Below are 20259 nucleotides of genomic sequence, written 5' to 3'. Positions count from 1 at the left end.
CGCGCCGTGGCGACGTTCGTTTGATCGCGGGCCGAGTTTGTCTTGCCGAAGATTTCTTTCCTCGCTTCGCGCGCGACACCGAGAAATCGGGAGTCTAGAAAGTTTCGCCGGGGTCGCCGTTGCAGAGTAGCGGTTGGCGAACCGTCTCGACCGAGCAGGGTAAAAAAGGAAAAGAACGAGATAAGAGGAAGAGAAAACATCGTAGAAGGAGGAGCAGAGAGAAGACTGTATACGAGACTGGACAGAATGGTAAGATTTCTGCGAACATCGAGTTTGCGGTGGAGAAACCCTTCCTTCGTCGTCGAACAAACATCGAAATTGTAAACAGTGCAACAGAAAAAGAGAGAGAGAGAATTCTTAGCTAGCGTGCTACTTTAGAAGGCTCGCGTTAGATGGTTCTCGACGATGCCGGTAATTGGAGCTTACGAAACGGTTCTATTATCCGAAGAAGTAACTGTCGAGCGTGTCTATCTCTTTCTCGAACCATGCTACACTCACTGCTTAGCCTTATTCCGTGCTTAGTCCACAGAGTTGTTTCATCCAAGTTGCTGTTTCTATTCTCCCTAGCTATTTCATCCAAGTCAAACCAACCCCTCTTTCTTCTCTTGTATTTGTCCTTCACTTTGCGCTGCCTTCGCGATTGTATCGCTACTTAGCAGCTTAACTTTTTAATTACCACGGTGACTCTTGTTTATCGTTGCTTTGTTTCTTGTGCTCCTCGCTTTTCACCTCTGCTCTTCCCTCTCCTTATTCCACGTGGTCTGCCGGTTCTCTCAGCAAGTTGCTTGTCGCGTTTTCGAAGACCGACTGAAACCCCCCGTCACTCGAGCCGCGCTAACGAGCCTCGAATCGGCCGAAAGGCGCGACACGCCGCTGCTATAAGTACAAACAGTACGCGCGAGGAGGCAGGAGGAGAGGCGAGCACAAAACGAGAATACGAAAGGGAGAAGGATCGGCGTATTGCGCGGCGCGAACGAGACTCGAGTACCCTCTCGCGCGAATTTATGGCGAAAGTGTTCAAATAGCCATACAACCCCTGCCTGCAGTGGCACTGGCTGCGTCCTTGTCGCCGTCTCGCCCCGTCGTCGTCGTGATTCTCGTTGTCGCGCAAACTGCCTCTGCTACTAAACCGCGAAAACCCGAGAAAAAAAGACGCATACAGCAGCGGCCCGCTTCAGCGCGATCTGAAGCGTGATAATCCGTAATTGTTCCGTGCTTATTGACGGACGAGATTGGGTTTTCTGCGAAATTTATCGTCTCGTTGCCGCTTCGTTCCTCGATATTAATATTCTGCACGTGAATGGAAATATATGGATGAATATAAGAAGACAGCTGTGTTTTCGTAATCTTCGCGTGAAATGATTCTTGGATCGATAAATATTGGTAGAAATGTCTCCTCCTCTTTCGTTTCTGAAACTTTTTATAAGTTATGCAAACCCATTATATTACAGTTGCAGATGTATTTTATGCACTTGAATACGAAATTCCAACTTTCGAGACAATTGAATCGTTCGGAAGTCACATTGATGCATTCCATAAATTGGAAGATGCAGAAAACTGATGATATTGTTAACATTGTGTTTTTTAATTTACCGTAGAATTTACTATTATTCGTGCCATACAACTTTAACAACTATTCATTGAAACGTTTTCTTGTAACATTATGTCTTGTGTAGCGAAATATACCGAATATTACTCGATAGTAATCCCGTGCAAGAAATCCCTCAATCCAGAGCATCGAGGATTTACGATCGTCCCATTTGATCGTTAAAATCCACGTCACCGATGCAATTCACCTCGAGCATAGTTCCGGATAATTTATCGAGATATATCGCGCGAACGAGTTCGTCATTGGCAAAATCAAGCCTGATAATTTGTTATCTGCGCGTTGTGGACGTTTACCCTCCGCGGACACTAATGTCCTGGAACTTTGGTCGTTAGATGTTTCTTCTACCTCATTGACTTCCTATAATTGGTACGGATGACGCGAAGGATTCACCCGCTTCTCACGTCCCTCGATTGCGAAACTTTGCTCCTGTAAATGCCTGGTGGACACAGGAGATTAGAATCGTGAACAAAGGAATGTGACAAAAATTATAGTTCAAGCGTGAATAGCGATAACTTCAAAGTTGTATAGTTTGGCTTTGAACATTTAACAAGACAATATTTGTTTTAACAGAAATTGGTGTCTAATGGTGTCACTAAATATAAAGTTTGCGTAGATTTATTTGTATCAATTTTAATATTTTAATAATTTGTTTTTCAATTTATAAGAGCATTAACTCGTAAAATTGTTACTCCGGAACTCATTGGTAATTTCCACTTATTATTGATAAAGATATAAACAGATTGAATTGATATCAACGTACAAGCTAGCGATTAAAATTAATTATTAAGATTCATGTAGAACATGAAACAGTTATGCAGATAATAATTTCTATGATATCACGAATATAAATAAATTACAAAATGTTATAAGCTGATGGCTATTTCTCAAATGATTCCACAATCTCACTCGTACAAATTATTATAATACATCTTCTACCAATATCTCGTTCAAACATTATATTTGTACGATTTTTACTTTTCAATCAGCATCATTTTCTTGATTTTATTAGAATCGTCAATGCATCCCCATTCTCCCTAACAATGAATCGCATGATCTATGAGAGCATGACATCGGTATGCATTGGAGTTGACTTTCAAAAATCTCCGGCGGCCTTTTTCACTGCGTAGATAATTTTCACGCCGCCGGTGTAAGAAGTAAATCACAAAAATTGGAATCCACGATATCGGATTGAAATCAATATTGAATGCAGATTGAATCCCGGTTTTTCGCTCCTTTTACCTCCCCATCCACCTCCCATTCTCTTATCCTGTTTCTCCCTTCGATGTGCGCACACGATGTGCGTGTATCCGCCATCCACTCTGTTTCTCCATTTTCAGCTCTTCCTGCTACACTTCCTTTCTGTCTCTATCTTTCGCGTCGGATCGCAGAAGGGCGCGCGAGTTTGACGGTTTCCATTAAGAAAAAGTGACTTACGGTAGTGATCGACAACGAAAGGCACTTTTCGGTCTCATCGCTTCTGATCGCAAAAATTTTATGCGTATGATCACTTATGTACGACGAAGCTCGAGTGTTTAGTTGCAAGGCGAATCGAATACAGGTATTGTCACTTGGTCTACGACACGGAATTATCTAAATTTCAGTTTTAGCACTCGTGGTGTCGCTTTCGACGAGTTTTTAGTTCTTCGTGAATTACGCGATTGAAAGGTTTCGAAAAATTCTATCGAGAAGATAGCTTAAGTCTTTGAAAGAAGTTTGAATTTTTATTTCGTTGTTAGAAACTAGTGGTGAAGAAGCTAGGAATTAAATATTTTCAATTGTGAGAAATTAATACGAATGATCGAATAACAGTATAATATTTACATTAGATTGAACTACATTGTACGACATAGTGTTTTAATAAATGAGACACCAAGTAACCTGAGGGACCATACCTTTGAGATAGTGGTAGAAATATGACTGTCTATATTTAAGGAATACATATTTCTTTTTCTGAGTATCGTATTCAAATTACAAATTTAATGATTAATATAGATACATCGCATGGTATAGAGAATTTTCAATTGGCACCAACAACTGAAAAATGAACGTAAATCTTCCGACTTCATTCCCTGTATTAACAATTTCTCCTCATGGATGGTTATTAGTATATAGCACACGTAGCGACAAGAAACGATTCTATCTTCTAACGGTTCAGTACCGTGCGTTACTATTTGATGAGATAAAAAGCGGCGCGGTGGCTCAGCCCGATGAATTTTTAACCACGCCTCCCAGGTACCATTACGGGCCTCGAATTTCGAAGGTTAGGGGGTGTCGATACCCCTGAGAAAACCGTGGGTCTTGGTCGTTTCAATAATTTAGCACGGTAAATTGTACCAGTCGCCGTATAGACTGACGTTCCACTTTCTTTTACTTCCGATCAAAATGTCATTCGTAAAAAGACGACGGGCTCCCTAAATATTTCATTCTACCCTTGACCATAAATGTAGTTCGATTTCACTTTTATGCAATTCTGTTTCGAGTATAAATGAAGTCGTATAGGTGTGGAATGATTTATCAAGCAGAGGGAAAGGGCATTACATTTTCATGGCACGCTATATCCTGCATGAGTGAAATTGAATTTTAGATTTTATTTTCTGCTACTTTTTATCTTTATAGTTTTGTTTCGATCAATGGTAATATGTTTTCTGTTCTCCTTATCACAGAGGAAACGAAATTTCAAAAATATAAATACATGGATATGCGTGTGCTTCTTTAAGTTACGCTTTTTTTATATGCCTAAACATAATTGCAATTAACACAATATGATGAATATAAATAGTCATTTTTTATGAATCATTCCCTATTTCTTTTAACTTTGTATTGCGTATCACACTCTTTCCCTGACTGCCGTAATTAAATCTTTCCAAATTGTAGAGAAATCCCAAATCTTCTTCTAAAAATTGCATCGTTACCTTTCTTCCTTACTAATCTTTGAAACTTTGAATCTTCAAAAGACAAGGCTATACCTGAAGTAATAATTTCATTACGACCATCTCGCGTCCTAAGAGAAAGCCAATCGAGGGATCAAACCTGCGTAGTAAAGAGACGAGCGCTTCTGTTCAGCTAAGATTAATCAAAAAGCGTCGCGCATCTTAAGGATCAACCGCTATCAGAACTTTTAGTTAACGATTCTTGACTCGCTATTGGGCCGAGGAATTCGCAGACGCGCGACATCACGGCGATGATTAAACCGTCGAAACAAGAGATGGGAAGAGGCGAAGAGGAGGTACAGGAACGAAGGAGCAACGAGTTCGTCGTAGTTTAACGACCAGATGACAACCTCTGGGTGTTCTATTCGCGACATCATCGCCTCGCCACGAGCTTAATCAAGCCGGATGCCGAAAGTCTAAAGCCACCCTCTGAGGAGCATAGCACCGCGCGGAGACCTCTTGAATAGAAGAAGCGCAGACGGCAGAGAACCGTGGCTGATTTGAAGACGTAGAGGCGCAAAGCAAGAGAGTTTTGGTCCGAACTGGGACACGAGCGGTGATTACATGTGGACACTCTGCTTTGGATGTTCGCGCAGAGTTCTCATCTTTGTTACATAATCAGGCCGCCTTTCTTGCACCCGGTTGCACCTTTTGGAGGCAGTTCTCTTCGCCCCGATCCACACGTCGAAAAGATTCCGTCCTAGTAGTGATTACGTTGCTCGTTTAGAAACCTGACCGATTTTTCTCTGCCTTCACTCAGTGTGTGACCTGTTTTTGCGGATTTTAGAGATTTTTATTTAAATTTGGCTGACGATAAATCGCTCAGGACGAAAAATATAGGATGACATGTTTCGGAGAATTGATTTGTTGAGGTTTAGGATTTGGATTTGGGTTATTTGCTTGTGAAATTGTTGTTGCTCGAGGGTTAAATCTATGATAAATTATTAATACAGTCGAACTCTGTTTATGCGAATTTTATTTAATTAACGAAATTTTCTTTCGTGTTTGACTAAATGAATTCTTGCCGTTTGAATATATTTATCCGATCGTGAACCATTATGTGAACAACGAATTACGGGAATTTGAGAGAATTAATGACCTCCTTTTATATAAATTATTTGTCTCCCGAAAAATTCATATGAACGCCGTTCTAAATAAAATATTCTAATAATAAGTTCTAATAATAAAATATTTGCTAGTAATTTATACGCCGGTGTCATTGAAAATATATTACGAAGTTTAGAAATGTTTCTTCATTATTTCTTCATTAGTGTAGTATTTGTTAACGTAGTTAATTGTAAGGAGACTATGTTGAACTTCCTTTGTTAACGATGAATGATGATATACAATATACATAGAAGAAGATTAAAAGATTTATCGTGTGCATGATATTAAATTCTGAAAGTTTCGATCTATCGAAGACACGATTACATCGGTTAATTGAAGTTGGAAAATTGCAAAGGAAAATGTTCAATTAAAATACAGTGGAAAGGATGTAAGGTATATATAACACGCGATAACGAATATTATACGGCAGTACTTCAGAAGTATATATTTCGCTGCTAAGAAGATTCTTTGTCTTTGATGGCATGGCTCCACAAACCAACCTTCAAAAGCCTCGACCTATTTTTCAGCCATACTTTTCGTTGCTTTTGTTTCCTAACGGCTAAATGAGGAAGCGACGGAGTCTAATGAAATGCAAAGATGCTGCAGCCGCATAGAAAGAAGTGAAAAAGCCAAGATGCTTTGAGAAGTATGTTAATACCAGAAGCTACAAGCGCATAAAACTACCAGGCAACTTCATTTATTGGAACGATATTTTATTTCGTGCTCCAATAAAATTACAAATATGCGACTAATTACACGGTTCAATGTAAAATTGTTAGGGAATTTAATTTTTAACTTACCTTCTCGGAAGCAAAATCGATCGACTCCGTGTTTTTATTAGTTTCTCAATTTCACTATATACATAAATACGTAATTAACAATCAATTTTCAAGATACGAATGACGCTTAAGTTCATTCGTCGAAAGAAAATGATATCAATAATGATAAATTCTAAAAGAAATTTCCTAATGAGAAAGAGAAGATAATATTCTACGTGTTTCTCGATAAAACCCAAAGTTCTTCCAGTCAAATATCCACTCGTGTAATTTCTTCAAACTCGAGATTCAACACCTTTGCAAGTTGTCAGGCAGCGTGGCAACATTTCAGCATACGGTGCGGCGAGGTTGAAATTCGGTGTCGTCGTCTCAAAATGCAAGCGTCAACGACTTTCGTCGTCTGTAAGACGACGGACAGACTTCTTCCTCTAGGACTGCTTACTGAGCGTGTAAACGCGGCTTGGGGACGCCCCGTGGCCTCGCACTCGATCCTCGTCGACTTTTCTGCCTGCAGCAAATCCGCGGAAATCCGGCTCCGTCGATGGAGTTTGAGGTCGGAACACATACAACCAACGTGCAGGGAGACGGTAGATATTTCTGTTTAATAGTCAGCGTACCATGGCCGATAATGGAAGTCGAGGCGTTTGCATGCCGCCAGGCACACCGGTGCCGTAAAGTTAATGGCATCGTAGGCAACGCGATAAAATGATGCACCCCGGCCAGCTGACAAAATTATTGCCAGCATCCATACGTGACCTGGTGAGATTGGCAACCTGGTTCAACCTTTAGAGACACGTAGAACGTATCCATGTTAGGCTTGAACGTGGCTGTGGTTGTGAAACGGTAGACTTGTGAGAGATAGAATGTTTTTGGTTATTATTGAATAATCTTATGGAATTAATTGTGTAGATTTGGCTATTTTGGCTATTTTGGTTTATTCTTAGTTAAGTAATCGCAGGAAAATATAAAATATTAACGTTTCGTATTATTTTGAATATTCTGTAATATTTTGTAATGTGATATATAGACATTTATGTTCTTTCGCGAAGATTGGAATAGTTATGTATATTGTTTCCTATGAAAGCAAAAACTGTCATTTTGTATCAATGATTAATTAATGGAGGCAGTGACAGAGGATACGATAAGATACGTTATTTTGTATCGAATCGCACAGAATAATATTCTTATAGGAATTTCCTATGAGTATGTTTCAGCAAACTGACAATTTCGTTTGTAATTTTTTTAAGTTCCTATTGACTGGCTCCAAATCCTTCAATTCATAATTAGAAATGTTTTTTTTTATATAATTATACAATATTTTATACAATTTGTAAATGATTTAAAATATCGAGTATATATTTTGATTCTCATCGTATCAATAAATTTACAATACAAATATTTCTTGTTCACACTTTACAAAGACTATAAAGGAACGTTAAAACAACATTGAAACCTTTGCAGTAACATTCCAAACAGAAAGAAAACATTAATTCCACTATCACATTCTCTTTTCTGATCTAGACAACTATACATTTAAGTCCGACATACCAAGTGGGTAGTAGGTTACTATATAGGTAACTTGCACCTGTTCTTTCCTTTTTCTCTCTCTTTCTCTCTCTCTCTCTCTTTCTGTTTCTCTTACTCTTTCTTAGTCTGAAGTTGCTCGCGTCTCTTGGTTCTCCGTCTGCCTGCTCGAGAACTTTCTGCTGCTCTTTAGTGAATTAAGGACTAGAGAACATAGCCTTTAATCAGAAACCGAGCGAGATTAAGGTGCGTTCCCATTTCGCGAGCTCGTTAACGGGTCCCTGGTAATACGAGAGGTTCGTTAGAAAAACGACGTAGAAGGAGGCCTGATATCGGGGTTGTAATCTGAAATTGAACCGTTAGACGAATCGTCGGCCTCGCTTGGTCTCGCGTGGTTCTTTCTTTGCTTACGTGACTCCGAGATCTATGATCGATATTGAACAAACACTGGTTTTTCCTTATCGATTTTACATTAAACCTCTTGTCTCGTTTCCTATTTCTGCTTCTCTAAATTATAGCCGTATTGTAACTAATGCAAATTGTATTCACGATAAAATTTCATTTTATTTCTGAATCTCATTTCAGCGTACTGTATCGAAACTTTATTGAACCGAAATTATTTCTGAATGTTCATTTAACGTAAGTACTGCATAACGTAATTTCATTTAAGAGCGAAATGTTTATAAAACAAGGGGCTAAAATGATTCAGGTGTATAAGTGACGTATGATATTATATGTTCCTTTATTTTCAAAATTAGAAGCTATGTCGGTGTAGTTTATTCAGATATGTTATCGTTAAATAATTTCTTTTTTGTTTAATTGTGAAAAAGAGGCAACTATAGTTTATGAAACGTTCTGCGGTTATTAAGTTACATTTTCAAGAACTGTGCTACGCATGGGTTATTAATATTAACTAAACGTAATGGCGAGAAAATTTTACGAGTTACATAAACTTTTATGTCGGCCAGCTCACGATGGTAATGGAAAAACGTCGTGAGTTGGTTCCGATATTAGATTCTATGACTCATTTACTGTTACTATAGCTCACAAATGAGCGTTCTTAATTAACGACACGCTGTCGACGTGTGAGAGTAGAATTATAATGTTTCACGATTTCGATCTCGCTGGAAAACAGTAGTAAAAACATTTTATGCTTCTGTATCCTGTAACTTTTTCTATAATTATTCCACTCTCACAGAATTATTCACAATATTACTATTTATAAAAAATATCGTTTCCGATTAATTATGAAAGATATGTTTATTAACTTTTAACATAAAATGATGTACATGAGACGTTGTTGTAAAATTCAGCAGCTATTGAATGAATGAATTAGACAGATAAAAGGCAATCACAAACAATAATGAATATTACAACAAAGATTAATTAATAGAAATATCAATTAAAACAATCAATTTCTCTCCTTTCAACGAAGGAAGAGCAACGAACTCTTCCTATCAACTTAACATATCTAAGATTAAACTATCGTTTTTTCCATAGCCATCAGTTTTCACAGTCAAAGAGATTTTTCACGCTCGTAGAAAATCGAATGAAACACGAATGAACATAAATGCATAAACAAGTTACAAAGCAGGTCTTTCGATAGATTAATGACTCAACACGAGTTTCTTTCCTCTGAACGAGGAGCATTTGCATTTCGTCGTCGCACCTTTTCCATGTAGCCAATACCATTAACATGTTTCATTTCACTCGACCCTTCGACACGCGTACAAAAAGAGGAAAGAAGAAAAGAAAAAGGGAACGAAGGAGGAACTCGAGCACAGCCTCAGCCACGGTCTTCGTTTCGTTCTTCCTTTCGAAGATACTTTCACCCACACCTCGATCCAGCGCCTTCATTTCCCGGCAGCCTCGCTATTTCTAACTCGGCGTACACCACCGGATAGTAATGATTAGTGTAACGAGAAGATCCTTGGCTGGGTTGCAGTTAAGTGCGGATACCGGGAATGGCTCCGCTTTTAATTACCGGCTAGCCCGGTGTGTACATCGTAGCCTTAATGCACCATGCTGCTTAACGAGTAATACGTCGTTATCAATGGCCACGCGCAGCTGTACTAGAGGCTGGCATCGTTAAATGATTTTAACGGGCCAACCGGTGGAATTTACACGAGGCAAACGCCTTCCCTTCCGTTTTTCCTCCTTATGATCAACTGGATTGTTTCTACAGGCATACGAACCACATCAAATAGGAGGTGGATATTTTGAGAATTAGAACAGTGCGTGATCGTAATTTTGGTACGTTTAGGAGACGCGAGGTGTATTTAGGGAAATGTGTTAAGGAAGAAAGAAGAAATAACAGGTTAAGGTGAAATTTATACGAGGCAAACGCCTTCCTTTTCATTTTCATCACATGCTGATGCTTAGAAGGAGAAAAAGGTGAATATTTTGAAAATTACGACAGTGTGTGGGAGTCACTTTGTGCTAGCAGATCCTAGATAATCTCTACGCATATCCATTGGGAGATTTTTCTCACAAATTAGAATTTTCGCAGTGCGATAAAGAGAGTAGAATAACAAAATTTGACACGACCAAAGCTATTTACGTACCAAATTGATTTCCCGAGAAAGACGATAAAGGATAGACTCGTATAATATAAATTTTCCTTTAAAAAATTAAATTGTGGTATTTAAATGTATTAGGTTGTCCGAAAAGTTTCTTTCGTTTTATGAGGAAATAATAGACGCACAAAGTTTTTTGTTTTATATTATTTTGTCGTATCACGTACGATCCATTTTGTTCTGTTGAGATAAACACCGCGACATTTCACAGACTTGGTTTCACGTTTGTATGAAGGTGCATTGTTGTAAAAGATACGTTTGCGAAAGAAAGACACTTTCCGGGCAACCTAATATATTGCTTACTTGAATCGAATAATTCGTTTACATCTTCTTAATCATCTACATCTCTAGAATAATTGTTTCCCTATATCTGCGTTCAGTTTGTAGCGAGTCTACATATTGAATAATTGAATCGTTGTATTTTTAAACAAATGTCGATTGATACAAAATGTCGATTCATACAAAGATATGGAAGCAGAGTAATACAATAAAAGGAATCTGAATGAAAACGTGTCATGTCGAAAGTGGGGCGAATTCGACAAAAGCAACAGATAACTAGCTTCAGACAATTGTTAAAATCAATATTAGAATGGCGGTTAAATCGAGTCGAACGTGAAGATGTCAAACAGGAAGATAGTGCGGGATCTATTCAGTTATTACCTAGTTAACTATCGTTTTGCATAGGAAATTCCAAGCGCATATAAGCGACTTCGAGACGAACTAGTTCTCCAGCCACGTGCTTGGTATTTCGAGAATAATTGTACCGAGCGAGCGAACGTAACGTAGTTCGTAAGTAGATTATCTTTATACGCGGCCAGATCTCTGAAAATTACTATCTCGCTAACGTACCTCCTTTAACAAATATTTCGCGAACGTTAAGTTTCCTGGAACGATATAGACTCGCCGTCCTTATTTCCGCCCAATTTTAATGCTTTATCGTATAAATTATATTTTCAGGAAACTCTGCCTTGAAAAGCCTGTAATACAATTTAATTAGAGAGATTCTGTTACAAGATCTTTACATTCTTGAAGAAGAATCTCGTTTTTTCTGTTTCAAGAAATAATAAACACAGTTATACAGTAACGAAAAGAACCGTCGGTTTTAATATCAAATCAAAGTAACACGAAGATCAGAAATCATTTTTAATTTTTCTCTTTTTTAACACTAGAATTATTCCAGAAGAATTCCAGATGTTTTATAAAAAATCATCGAAATGTCCAAAAATACATCGATATAAATCTATAAAATTTCTAAGAAACATTACGAATTAGTGCGACTATTCCATTGCATAGTAGCTTCATGCAATGTGAATCACAGAACTTAGCTAAAAAGTAATCAATATGTTGCCTAATGTTCCATTAAAATTTTATAATTATAATACACTGTGTCAAAATAAACGAGTGTCCAGATATTTTCAGAGATCGTTTTAATTTTACTCATCTCATTAATTCAACTTTACAAAATACCAATTAGTAGCCAACCACGGACGAGTCATCTTTGTACAAGTCAATCGTGTTCAAACGTAATTAACATTCTATCGGACGAACACGATCAAAGCCAAAGTAGAGAGTCGCTACTCTCGTGTTACGATTCTTATCGCGAGTTTCCCATTGCAAGTTAGAATCCTCTGAAACGATACCGATCGAACATGCATTTCGTTCCACCGGGAAAAATCTCGTTGTCTCGTGAATGAAATTAGCTTTGGAATTAGAAATCGAAACGATAAAGGCCAAAGGCCAACGACTTATTTCGAGAACAAGACGTGTACACGCAATTCCACGCTCGTTCAAGCGCAATCGTGTAATCACAGAATCGCGAGTGGCGCTCGCGCGCTTCGCTGTTTAGCTATGGCAGGTTTGCAGCTTGATTACTCATTCGTGTGCGTGCGTGTCCACCTGTGCACCCTCTTGTTCCAACGTGCACGTGCGTGATCCGCACGTGTTTGTGCACGATTATATATTCGTACGTACACAGGTACGCAAGGCTACATATATGTTGGAGGGACGGGTGCTAGTGTTTGAGGACAAGCGTGTTTGTGGACGTACGCGTGTGATTACCCGATGTTGCGGATGTACAGCTGCGATCGAACGTTTCCGTGATTGTACGAATGTACTGTACGTTGATCGGTATTGTTGCTTTATGATATGCCATATATGGAATTGTAGTTTAATGCTTTGCCATATGAGTCGCATACGACATTTTATTTTAACTAGTTTTTATCACATTGCGTACGGGTTCAACGCGTTACCAGAGTCCGCATATTTTTAATTAGCACAGATCTATCGATGTACTGGCTATACTGACTGATTGTTCTTACATGCTTGGAATATCAACATTCAGTTGTTTTGCTCGTCATTTGTCACAAGAATGCGCGAGGTTTCATTACCCAGGTAACGTAACAAAAACATTTGTCTTTGGTTGCCTAAGTCATTGATTCAGTCGAAAAAACATGAGGACGAGATATCTCGTGACTCGGCTACAACGTTCGGCTTGCTAAAAACGAGATATCTCGTGACCCGTACGCAATGTGTTATCACCATATATTGTATCGTATTGTTAATGTGTATTGGTATCAATATATTTTTATTAAATAAAAGAGCATTACTTTTGAAGGCTACATGTGTAATTTAGACGTACTTTAGCAATCAATATGGTGTATCGATAATGACGTATTTTTATTAAATAGAAGAGTGTGTTTTACGTGTTGGAAGAAAAAGGAATCGAATGAAATCAAACATCGAGTCTACTAGTGTAACACGATACTCGTGTAACCTGTTTCTGAAATGTTATTAATGTGCTTTTGATAAGCACCTTTTCTGACAAGTAGAAAAAGGACTTTAATCGAACATGAAAATGCTGTGTGCACGGTATAAATCCTTTGTTTCAATTAATATATTCCACGCGTGTATAATGACAGAAATACCAGTGCTATGTCACAAAGTGATTGCATGTTCGAGACGTGTTTAAGAATCGTCCAGTTAACAGTTATGGGTCAAGGAAAACAGAGGCTACTAATTATTTGTAAACGAGGAGTTCTATTTCCATTTTAAGAAACCCATTTTCCACGGGTAGAAACGCAGCCATGCAAGAAATAATATATCCGTACAAACGGAGCCCAATTACAAAGACGTTCACTGAACTGAAAGCAAAAATTCTACGTTAAGAACGTGTAAAAATGTGAGTATCTTTATTTAAAAGAAAAAAAAGGAATGTTTAACTTACTTAATTCCCCTGAATATAATAATTCGTAATATAAAAACTTGCCCATAAATCAAAAGTAAATTTACTTTTTCAAGCACTCGGAATCGACCTCATTTCATTCGTGGAAAGTTCAATAATGAAGTTAACGTAGCAGCTAATGGTTATTCTACCTCAATAAAACTTTCATTTATTATCCAGCTCGTTTGAAACGCTAAGAGATCAAAGGATTTAAAAACATTAATATCACGAGTTAAAAATTGAAATTAGAAACTTAACCATCGCGTGAAAGAGTTAGCACGCGAGAAACGTTATCCACAGAAACGAAATTGGACGATATCGAGCCAAACAAATTCGGGTAATTTTCTCTTTACAGCGGAGCGTAAAGTTGGTCTTTGCTCGGCCGAAAATTTCCCTTCTGGCGTATTCGGTGTATTCCAAGCGATCGGAATCGTAGCGAATATCGGAGAGGTTCGAATCGAGCCGCGTAAATCGTGGTACGCGCTGGGTTTACTCGAGTCGCGCGATTCGCGAACTTCCAGCGACCAAAAGCTCGTAGAATAGAATTCCTCGCAGGAATTCCATTTTACACGGCCATTGCCGGGAGCCAGACGATTCGATTCGGTTCGAGGCGATTCATTCTACCTTCAGCCCGAACAAATAATTTTCCACGTTCGCCAAAAACCTATTGCGAGATCAAATACCACATATTGTCTCTAACGTATGCGACGTCGCAAAAACGCAATTTATCGTGTACTCCGGAGAACATGTAATTTTTCTACCGGAAATAATTTTCTCCTTTGGTTACTTTCAATGCATCGCATTAGACGACGTGTTTCGTTTGCTAAAATTATGTATATCGTATCTCATTGTATCTTAGTTTTATTATCGAACTTTTGGATTGTAGATGTAACTAATTAAAAGTTTCGACTTTTGTAAAAATATTTCTTTCAATGTATTATTGGATTAAAAAGTTTCGAGTGTAACAGAAGTTCTTTTATTTGTATTCATAACTGAAATATCTAGATATTTTCTCGTGCCCTAAATTTCTTTCACTCGATATTTCAACATATTTTTAGCTTCTTGCGTTGTTCGCTCGGGCTGATTATGTGCTATATGTAAAATATCTGATATCTGAACAGTATACTCTGAACTGCATTTTATACATAAGTTTAAACATGGTCAAATAAGATAAAAAAAAATTGTCCATGTATAATTCCCAACATCTGGAGCATTGCTTTATGTATTTCCGATATGTCAACTGAATAACTATATACATATTTACATAGAAAACCGAATTAAACTGTTGAACACATACAATAGAATTTTTAGATTTATCTCAAATCAGTAATACACTATCGTCCACAAATATTAGAATATCTGGTGCGATTCGATTAACAAAAAGAATACTTGAATCACACAAATTTCACGTTTGTTTGCAATGAATAATTGACATTTCATAAAATGTATATAAATTTTTAGGATATTTCAATTACTCTAAGATCAGTTGATCTCGCTTTAATTATTGTTTTTTTATTCCCATCAATTAATACTAACTATTATTGTTATCAATATCTATCAATTGTAGATTGTTGTCTGAGACAAGTTCAGAAGCCAAAATGAGTTTAAAGAGCTTCATTTCAAGTATATTTATATTTTATATATTCGTAATAATTTGTAAGTGTCGAATTATTTATAAACAGCGGCATAAAGACTCGGAACTTGCAACGCCACAAGCCACGTTTAATTCATCGTAGTTGATGATTAACTCCGTCAGTGTGAAACATCCAAAAAATAAAAAAGAAAGACGTGGCACCATCGAGATTGTAAAAATCAGACGCATGAAAACCAGGCGTGTCGCATAATTTGCCCGTTTCGAGTGCGTCCCCCGTTACTGTCCTCCACATCGTCCGAATAAATATCACGGTGTGGTCGCGTGCGCAAGCAAAAACAATTCTTTCGTTAATTTATTAGCCGTAGATCACTGTCACAGGACGGTGTTTCGGGTTTCTCCCCCCTGCGTTCTCCCGGGCTAGGACAATTTCGAGGATCAACGCGGTTTCTGGCCGTGACATCAGCGGGGAGCGGCACGCGACGTCCGCAGGAGATCGATCGTTAAAGGCAACGCGTTTCGGACGATTGACCGTGCAAACGAACCACTTCCTTTTCCGGATCGTGTCTACGACCTCTGGCACACGAAATGCTCTGGCTGAATGGGAGACGGTGAACGAGGGGTCGCTCCACGAAGGCGTCGAAATCTATGGCCGAAGGGTCTGCAACTCGCGGTTTCCGTTTTTCCGGTTTACCGGAGAAAGACCTTGCGGCTTTACTGTCACAGATCAATTTCAATAAAATTCCTTGTGACGTTTCGTAAAAATGGCAATATTTAGCTTGGTTTAATTCGGACGTTGAATCGTCCAAGTTGAGCGAAGAATGGACGAAGGAATAGCTGGAAATTCGTGCTGTCGGATATTTTATAAATTTGATGTGAAATGTATGGAAAAACGTATTTGTAGTATTTATGAAGATGGTTATGTTGTTAAAATGAGGGAACAAAAGTGCTTTGAATAATTTTAGTGAAAACAATGCTCATAGTCACTGGTGTACAAAGGATATTTATTTAGTTTAAACGTTCCATTGTTTATAGACAGTTAAAAACGATGTTCGAATCATTAATAATTCCTGCTGTCTTGTTATTTTATAAATATTAATGTAAATATAGTAACAAATTCAACAATATATACAAATTTGTCATATTTCTGTGAAAGGAGAGAACAAAAATGAATCGAATAATTTTAACGAAAGCGTAGTTGAATGGAGTACAAAACGTAATTATTTTCGACGAATTAATCTCTGGACTTTCATATTAATAGAACGTTGCAGAAGAATTATAGAAATAAATCGTGATTTCTCGCTGTTAAATAATATTGTTTAGATTATTTGAATTTCGTGTTTATTATAAATCATTTAATGAATTCCGTTACGTAATTACGGTGAAAAAACAGTTCGGTCTTAGTATATGAATCAATTACAGTTCAAACATTGCTGCTCAATTAATTGTATTTTTGTCTGCGGATTTTTTTAAGCTTGAATTAATTATTTAGCAGCGTAAGAAACAACAGTTGAAATAATTATAATAATTGAAATAATTTATAGCTTTATATAAATAATATATTTGAAACGATTACATTTTGCAGTTGAATGCACTTGAAATAAACTTTCATAAAATATTTGTCATTTTCGTCTGATCAGATATCTATTATAGGTTTTTTAAACTTCAAATAATTGAATTGATATTTAGCGTTCTATTTTGCAGAAATTGCTTGTGCTTGAAACAAACGATGTGATCTATAATTCAGTCGCATAATTTGATTAGTTTCTTTTCCGATAATATACTTGGATCTTTCTTACCGGTTTCCTTGATAGATAAATGATCTTATTTTAATGTATAATCTTTAATTTATTGTTCATCGCTTGATTCTACGAAGATCAAGCTGTTATCGACGTAAAGCCCTCAAAATGCTAGGAATAATACCAACTTGATAGTTGAGAAAAATAAAATGCATGAGAATTGTGATGGAAAATATAGATTCGAATAAAGGTATAAGGAAATACAAATATTGGATATCGTATTTTATTCTTGTATCATATGTATAGACGTCCAATCTTGTTTGATAGCCATTCAAAGTTTCGAGAAATGTTCCCTAAGGAAATATTTCTTTAATATTTTACTTTTTCGAAAGTATGTAAATATTTCACTTCTACTTAAAATATGTACGCGTATATATTTTACAATTTTTTGCTGTATACGAAGCTGGCAACACGAGAAATAAATAAAAAGTCCTGATAGTGATTAAGATACGTTTGTGTCTTGTGTTACTATCAAAGAAAGCAATGGCTTAGCTGGATGTATGAATAAGAATAATTTCAAAAAGCTCTGTTTGCTAAAACTTGCTCTTTCTAAACTCGCTAGACTATGTACTTTTCGTCTTTAGGAAGACTCATCGTCACAGACATGCGCACACATAAGCATTCACAGACAGTACTTCATCTTTCCAAAGTACACGTAGACTTGCCAAATCTTAGCTTTCGGACATGATACGGCATCTATTAGAAAAAATCTTAAATTATTTTATTTCAAGATTTAATTTTGAAATTCAATGAAAAATTTCAAATGCTGATTCAACGTATATGAATTTCAACAACTTCGTATAACTGCCCATAAGTTTGCCGAACTTACAGGCTACAAGTTATAACCTTCACTAAAAAATAAATTTTTAATTTATTTTTGAAATAAAATTAATAAAAATTTGCCAAGATCTAGCTGGAAATATTTACGCGATTCGTACTTTGAGCTTCTTAAATCTCCTAAACTGACCAACTTCATTTTTTGTCAATTTCTTCATTTCATTACGTAAGTGCACAATCGATATTCGATTCTCGAGAAACTTGATTTCTACAAGTTTACACATTACAAGAAGATGACACAAATAATGGTAAATTCTAAGCTAAATTTATAACATCATTTTTCTGTACTCCTCAATTTGAGGATTCAATTAACGTGGTTCATGAATGATCCATATGATATACCAACAAACATCGATATTTAACTAAAAATCATACTAAAACCACGTCGTATCAAAAAACTGGATCGACACGATAAGTAGACATCCATTTGCCGACGACCGCGTAAATAGCAAAAGACGAGCCTCTGGAAGTTCTGTTCGAATCGAGAGTGAAACATCAAAGAGCAGCAGCACTCCCGTCGCGGAATTCGCGAGCAATGACACGTACACCGGACTTGATACGGTGCTCTTTACTTTTTTCAATTCCGTAACTCCGTCTGTTGACCTTATTCCGGGCGACACATTCGCAAGGGAGCTTTGGAAAAGCAAGTGGCGTCCGTCTGCCACGGCGTCGCGATCCGCACAATGACACGAGTGCAGCCTCTTCTTCGCGCTTGCGAACCGTCGAGCACACTCTCGTCACGCCTCTTCACGTTGTGTAAGGTCGACCGTGTCGAGCAGTCGACGGTTGCAAGAATGCCGCTGAGGTGAGGAGTGTTGTATGGAAAAGGAGAAAAGACGATGGCTGGCGACGAACGAACGTCAAACGTAAGAATGCGAGTTCCAGTCAAGAAGAGATTCAGCCACCAAATGACTCGTAATTATGGTGCTCGTCTTAGAAATACAATTTTCTGGCTTTCATTGCGACCTTTCGAGGGACGAGTGATTCATCGTGTTGCAGGAAACGATTCATTTTCATGGTGAATCTCTTACCGACCGAGACTTCTTCATCTCTGAAAATGACGCAAGATAGACGTGCAAACGAAGTTCGAAAGTACAGTTGCGCCTAAAAGAATATTTTAATATCGATACACTGAATTTTAATAATTTTTCGTATTAGAAATTTTTTTACAATATTGGTATCATTCGTTCTTTGATGTATTTATATTATACCGATTCGTTGCTCTTATTAGGAAAATGAAAATTTGTGTAATTTTTTTATTTGAGATTCTGAACAGTCGTAGTGAACGAAAGTATTAGGTTGTCCAAAAAGTGTCATTCTTTTATAGACACGTCTTTTGCGACAACGCATCTTTATACAAACACGAAACCTAGTCTGTCGAACGTTGTAATCTTTATCTTAATAGAACAAAATGGATCATACGTAATTCGATAAAATAATATAAAACGGAAAATGTTGTGCATCCATTATTTCCTTATAAAACGAAAGAAACTTTTCGGACGACCTAATAGTCGTTCGGGGACGAATGAGATCGGAGTACATTCTACTAACGATTAAATAAATATACTGCATATTTGATTTCACGATAAAGTATATAGTAGGATAATAAAATAAATGTGCTACATATCTAATATTATAGTAAGGTATATTACAGAACGATAAAATAACTCATTTGATTTCGTTTCTTTTACAGAGGGACGCGCTTAATCTGGAACCCAGCAACGTGGCAAATTGTGTGTCCAAAGGGAAATCAGAGGTGAATTACTTCTTTATTTCATTATCGCGTTTACCGGCCCTGCTCGCGTCGTTTTTCGATGGAATTTTAATAACAGCGTAATCTAATTAAAGCATCGCTTAAAATAGAAACGCCGAGCTGATGTAATTACAGAAATGTAGAAAAGTAGAGGAAAGACAAATGGCAGGGATAAAATTTCGTAAACAATTGTCCATCGTGAAAGAAAAAGGAACAAATTACAGTTTCTTTAGATTTGCTCGACAAAGGAGAACAAATGAAAAGGAACACAGTTTCTATGGACTTTGATGAACGCGATGATATCCCTTTGTATCAAAGGCAAAAAACGTATCGATAATCCCTGGTGAAACGCGAATTAAGGGTATAATTAAAAGTAGGCGAAAAAAAGAAACGTTCTTTTGGAATTGTCTATGATATTTCAAATAAAAGGACGGTCGCGCGCGATATCGTTTATTCGTTCTTTGTGAGAAAAAGTAACTCGAGTTCATTTGAAGGCATCGTAACGCATTGCCTTCGTTATTTCTTGTTGTTCGTCGT

General features: G+C 37.3%; 1 protein-coding gene across 2 annotated transcripts in view; it reads left to right on the top strand.

The window, feature by feature from the left end:
• Positions 1–20259, top strand: part of Sema2a (Semaphorin 2a) — a 279663-nt gene that overhangs the window by 234113 nt on the left and 25291 nt on the right. For both annotated transcript variants that reach the window (XM_076624824.1, XM_076624822.1), the window contains exon 4: positions 19663–19725. In XM_076624824.1, the coding sequence (XP_076480939.1) occupies positions 19663–19725 (63 nt within the window). The remainder of the gene's footprint in view (positions 1–19662; positions 19726–20259) is intronic.

This window comes from Bombus vancouverensis, chromosome 2, assembly GCF_051014615.1.
Source record: "Bombus vancouverensis nearcticus chromosome 2, iyBomVanc1_principal, whole genome shotgun sequence".
NCBI classification, from domain to species: Eukaryota; Metazoa; Arthropoda; class Insecta; order Hymenoptera; family Apidae; genus Bombus; species Bombus vancouverensis.
Note: the sequence above shows the minus strand (reverse complement) of the source record. Positions and strands in the feature narration are given on the sequence as shown.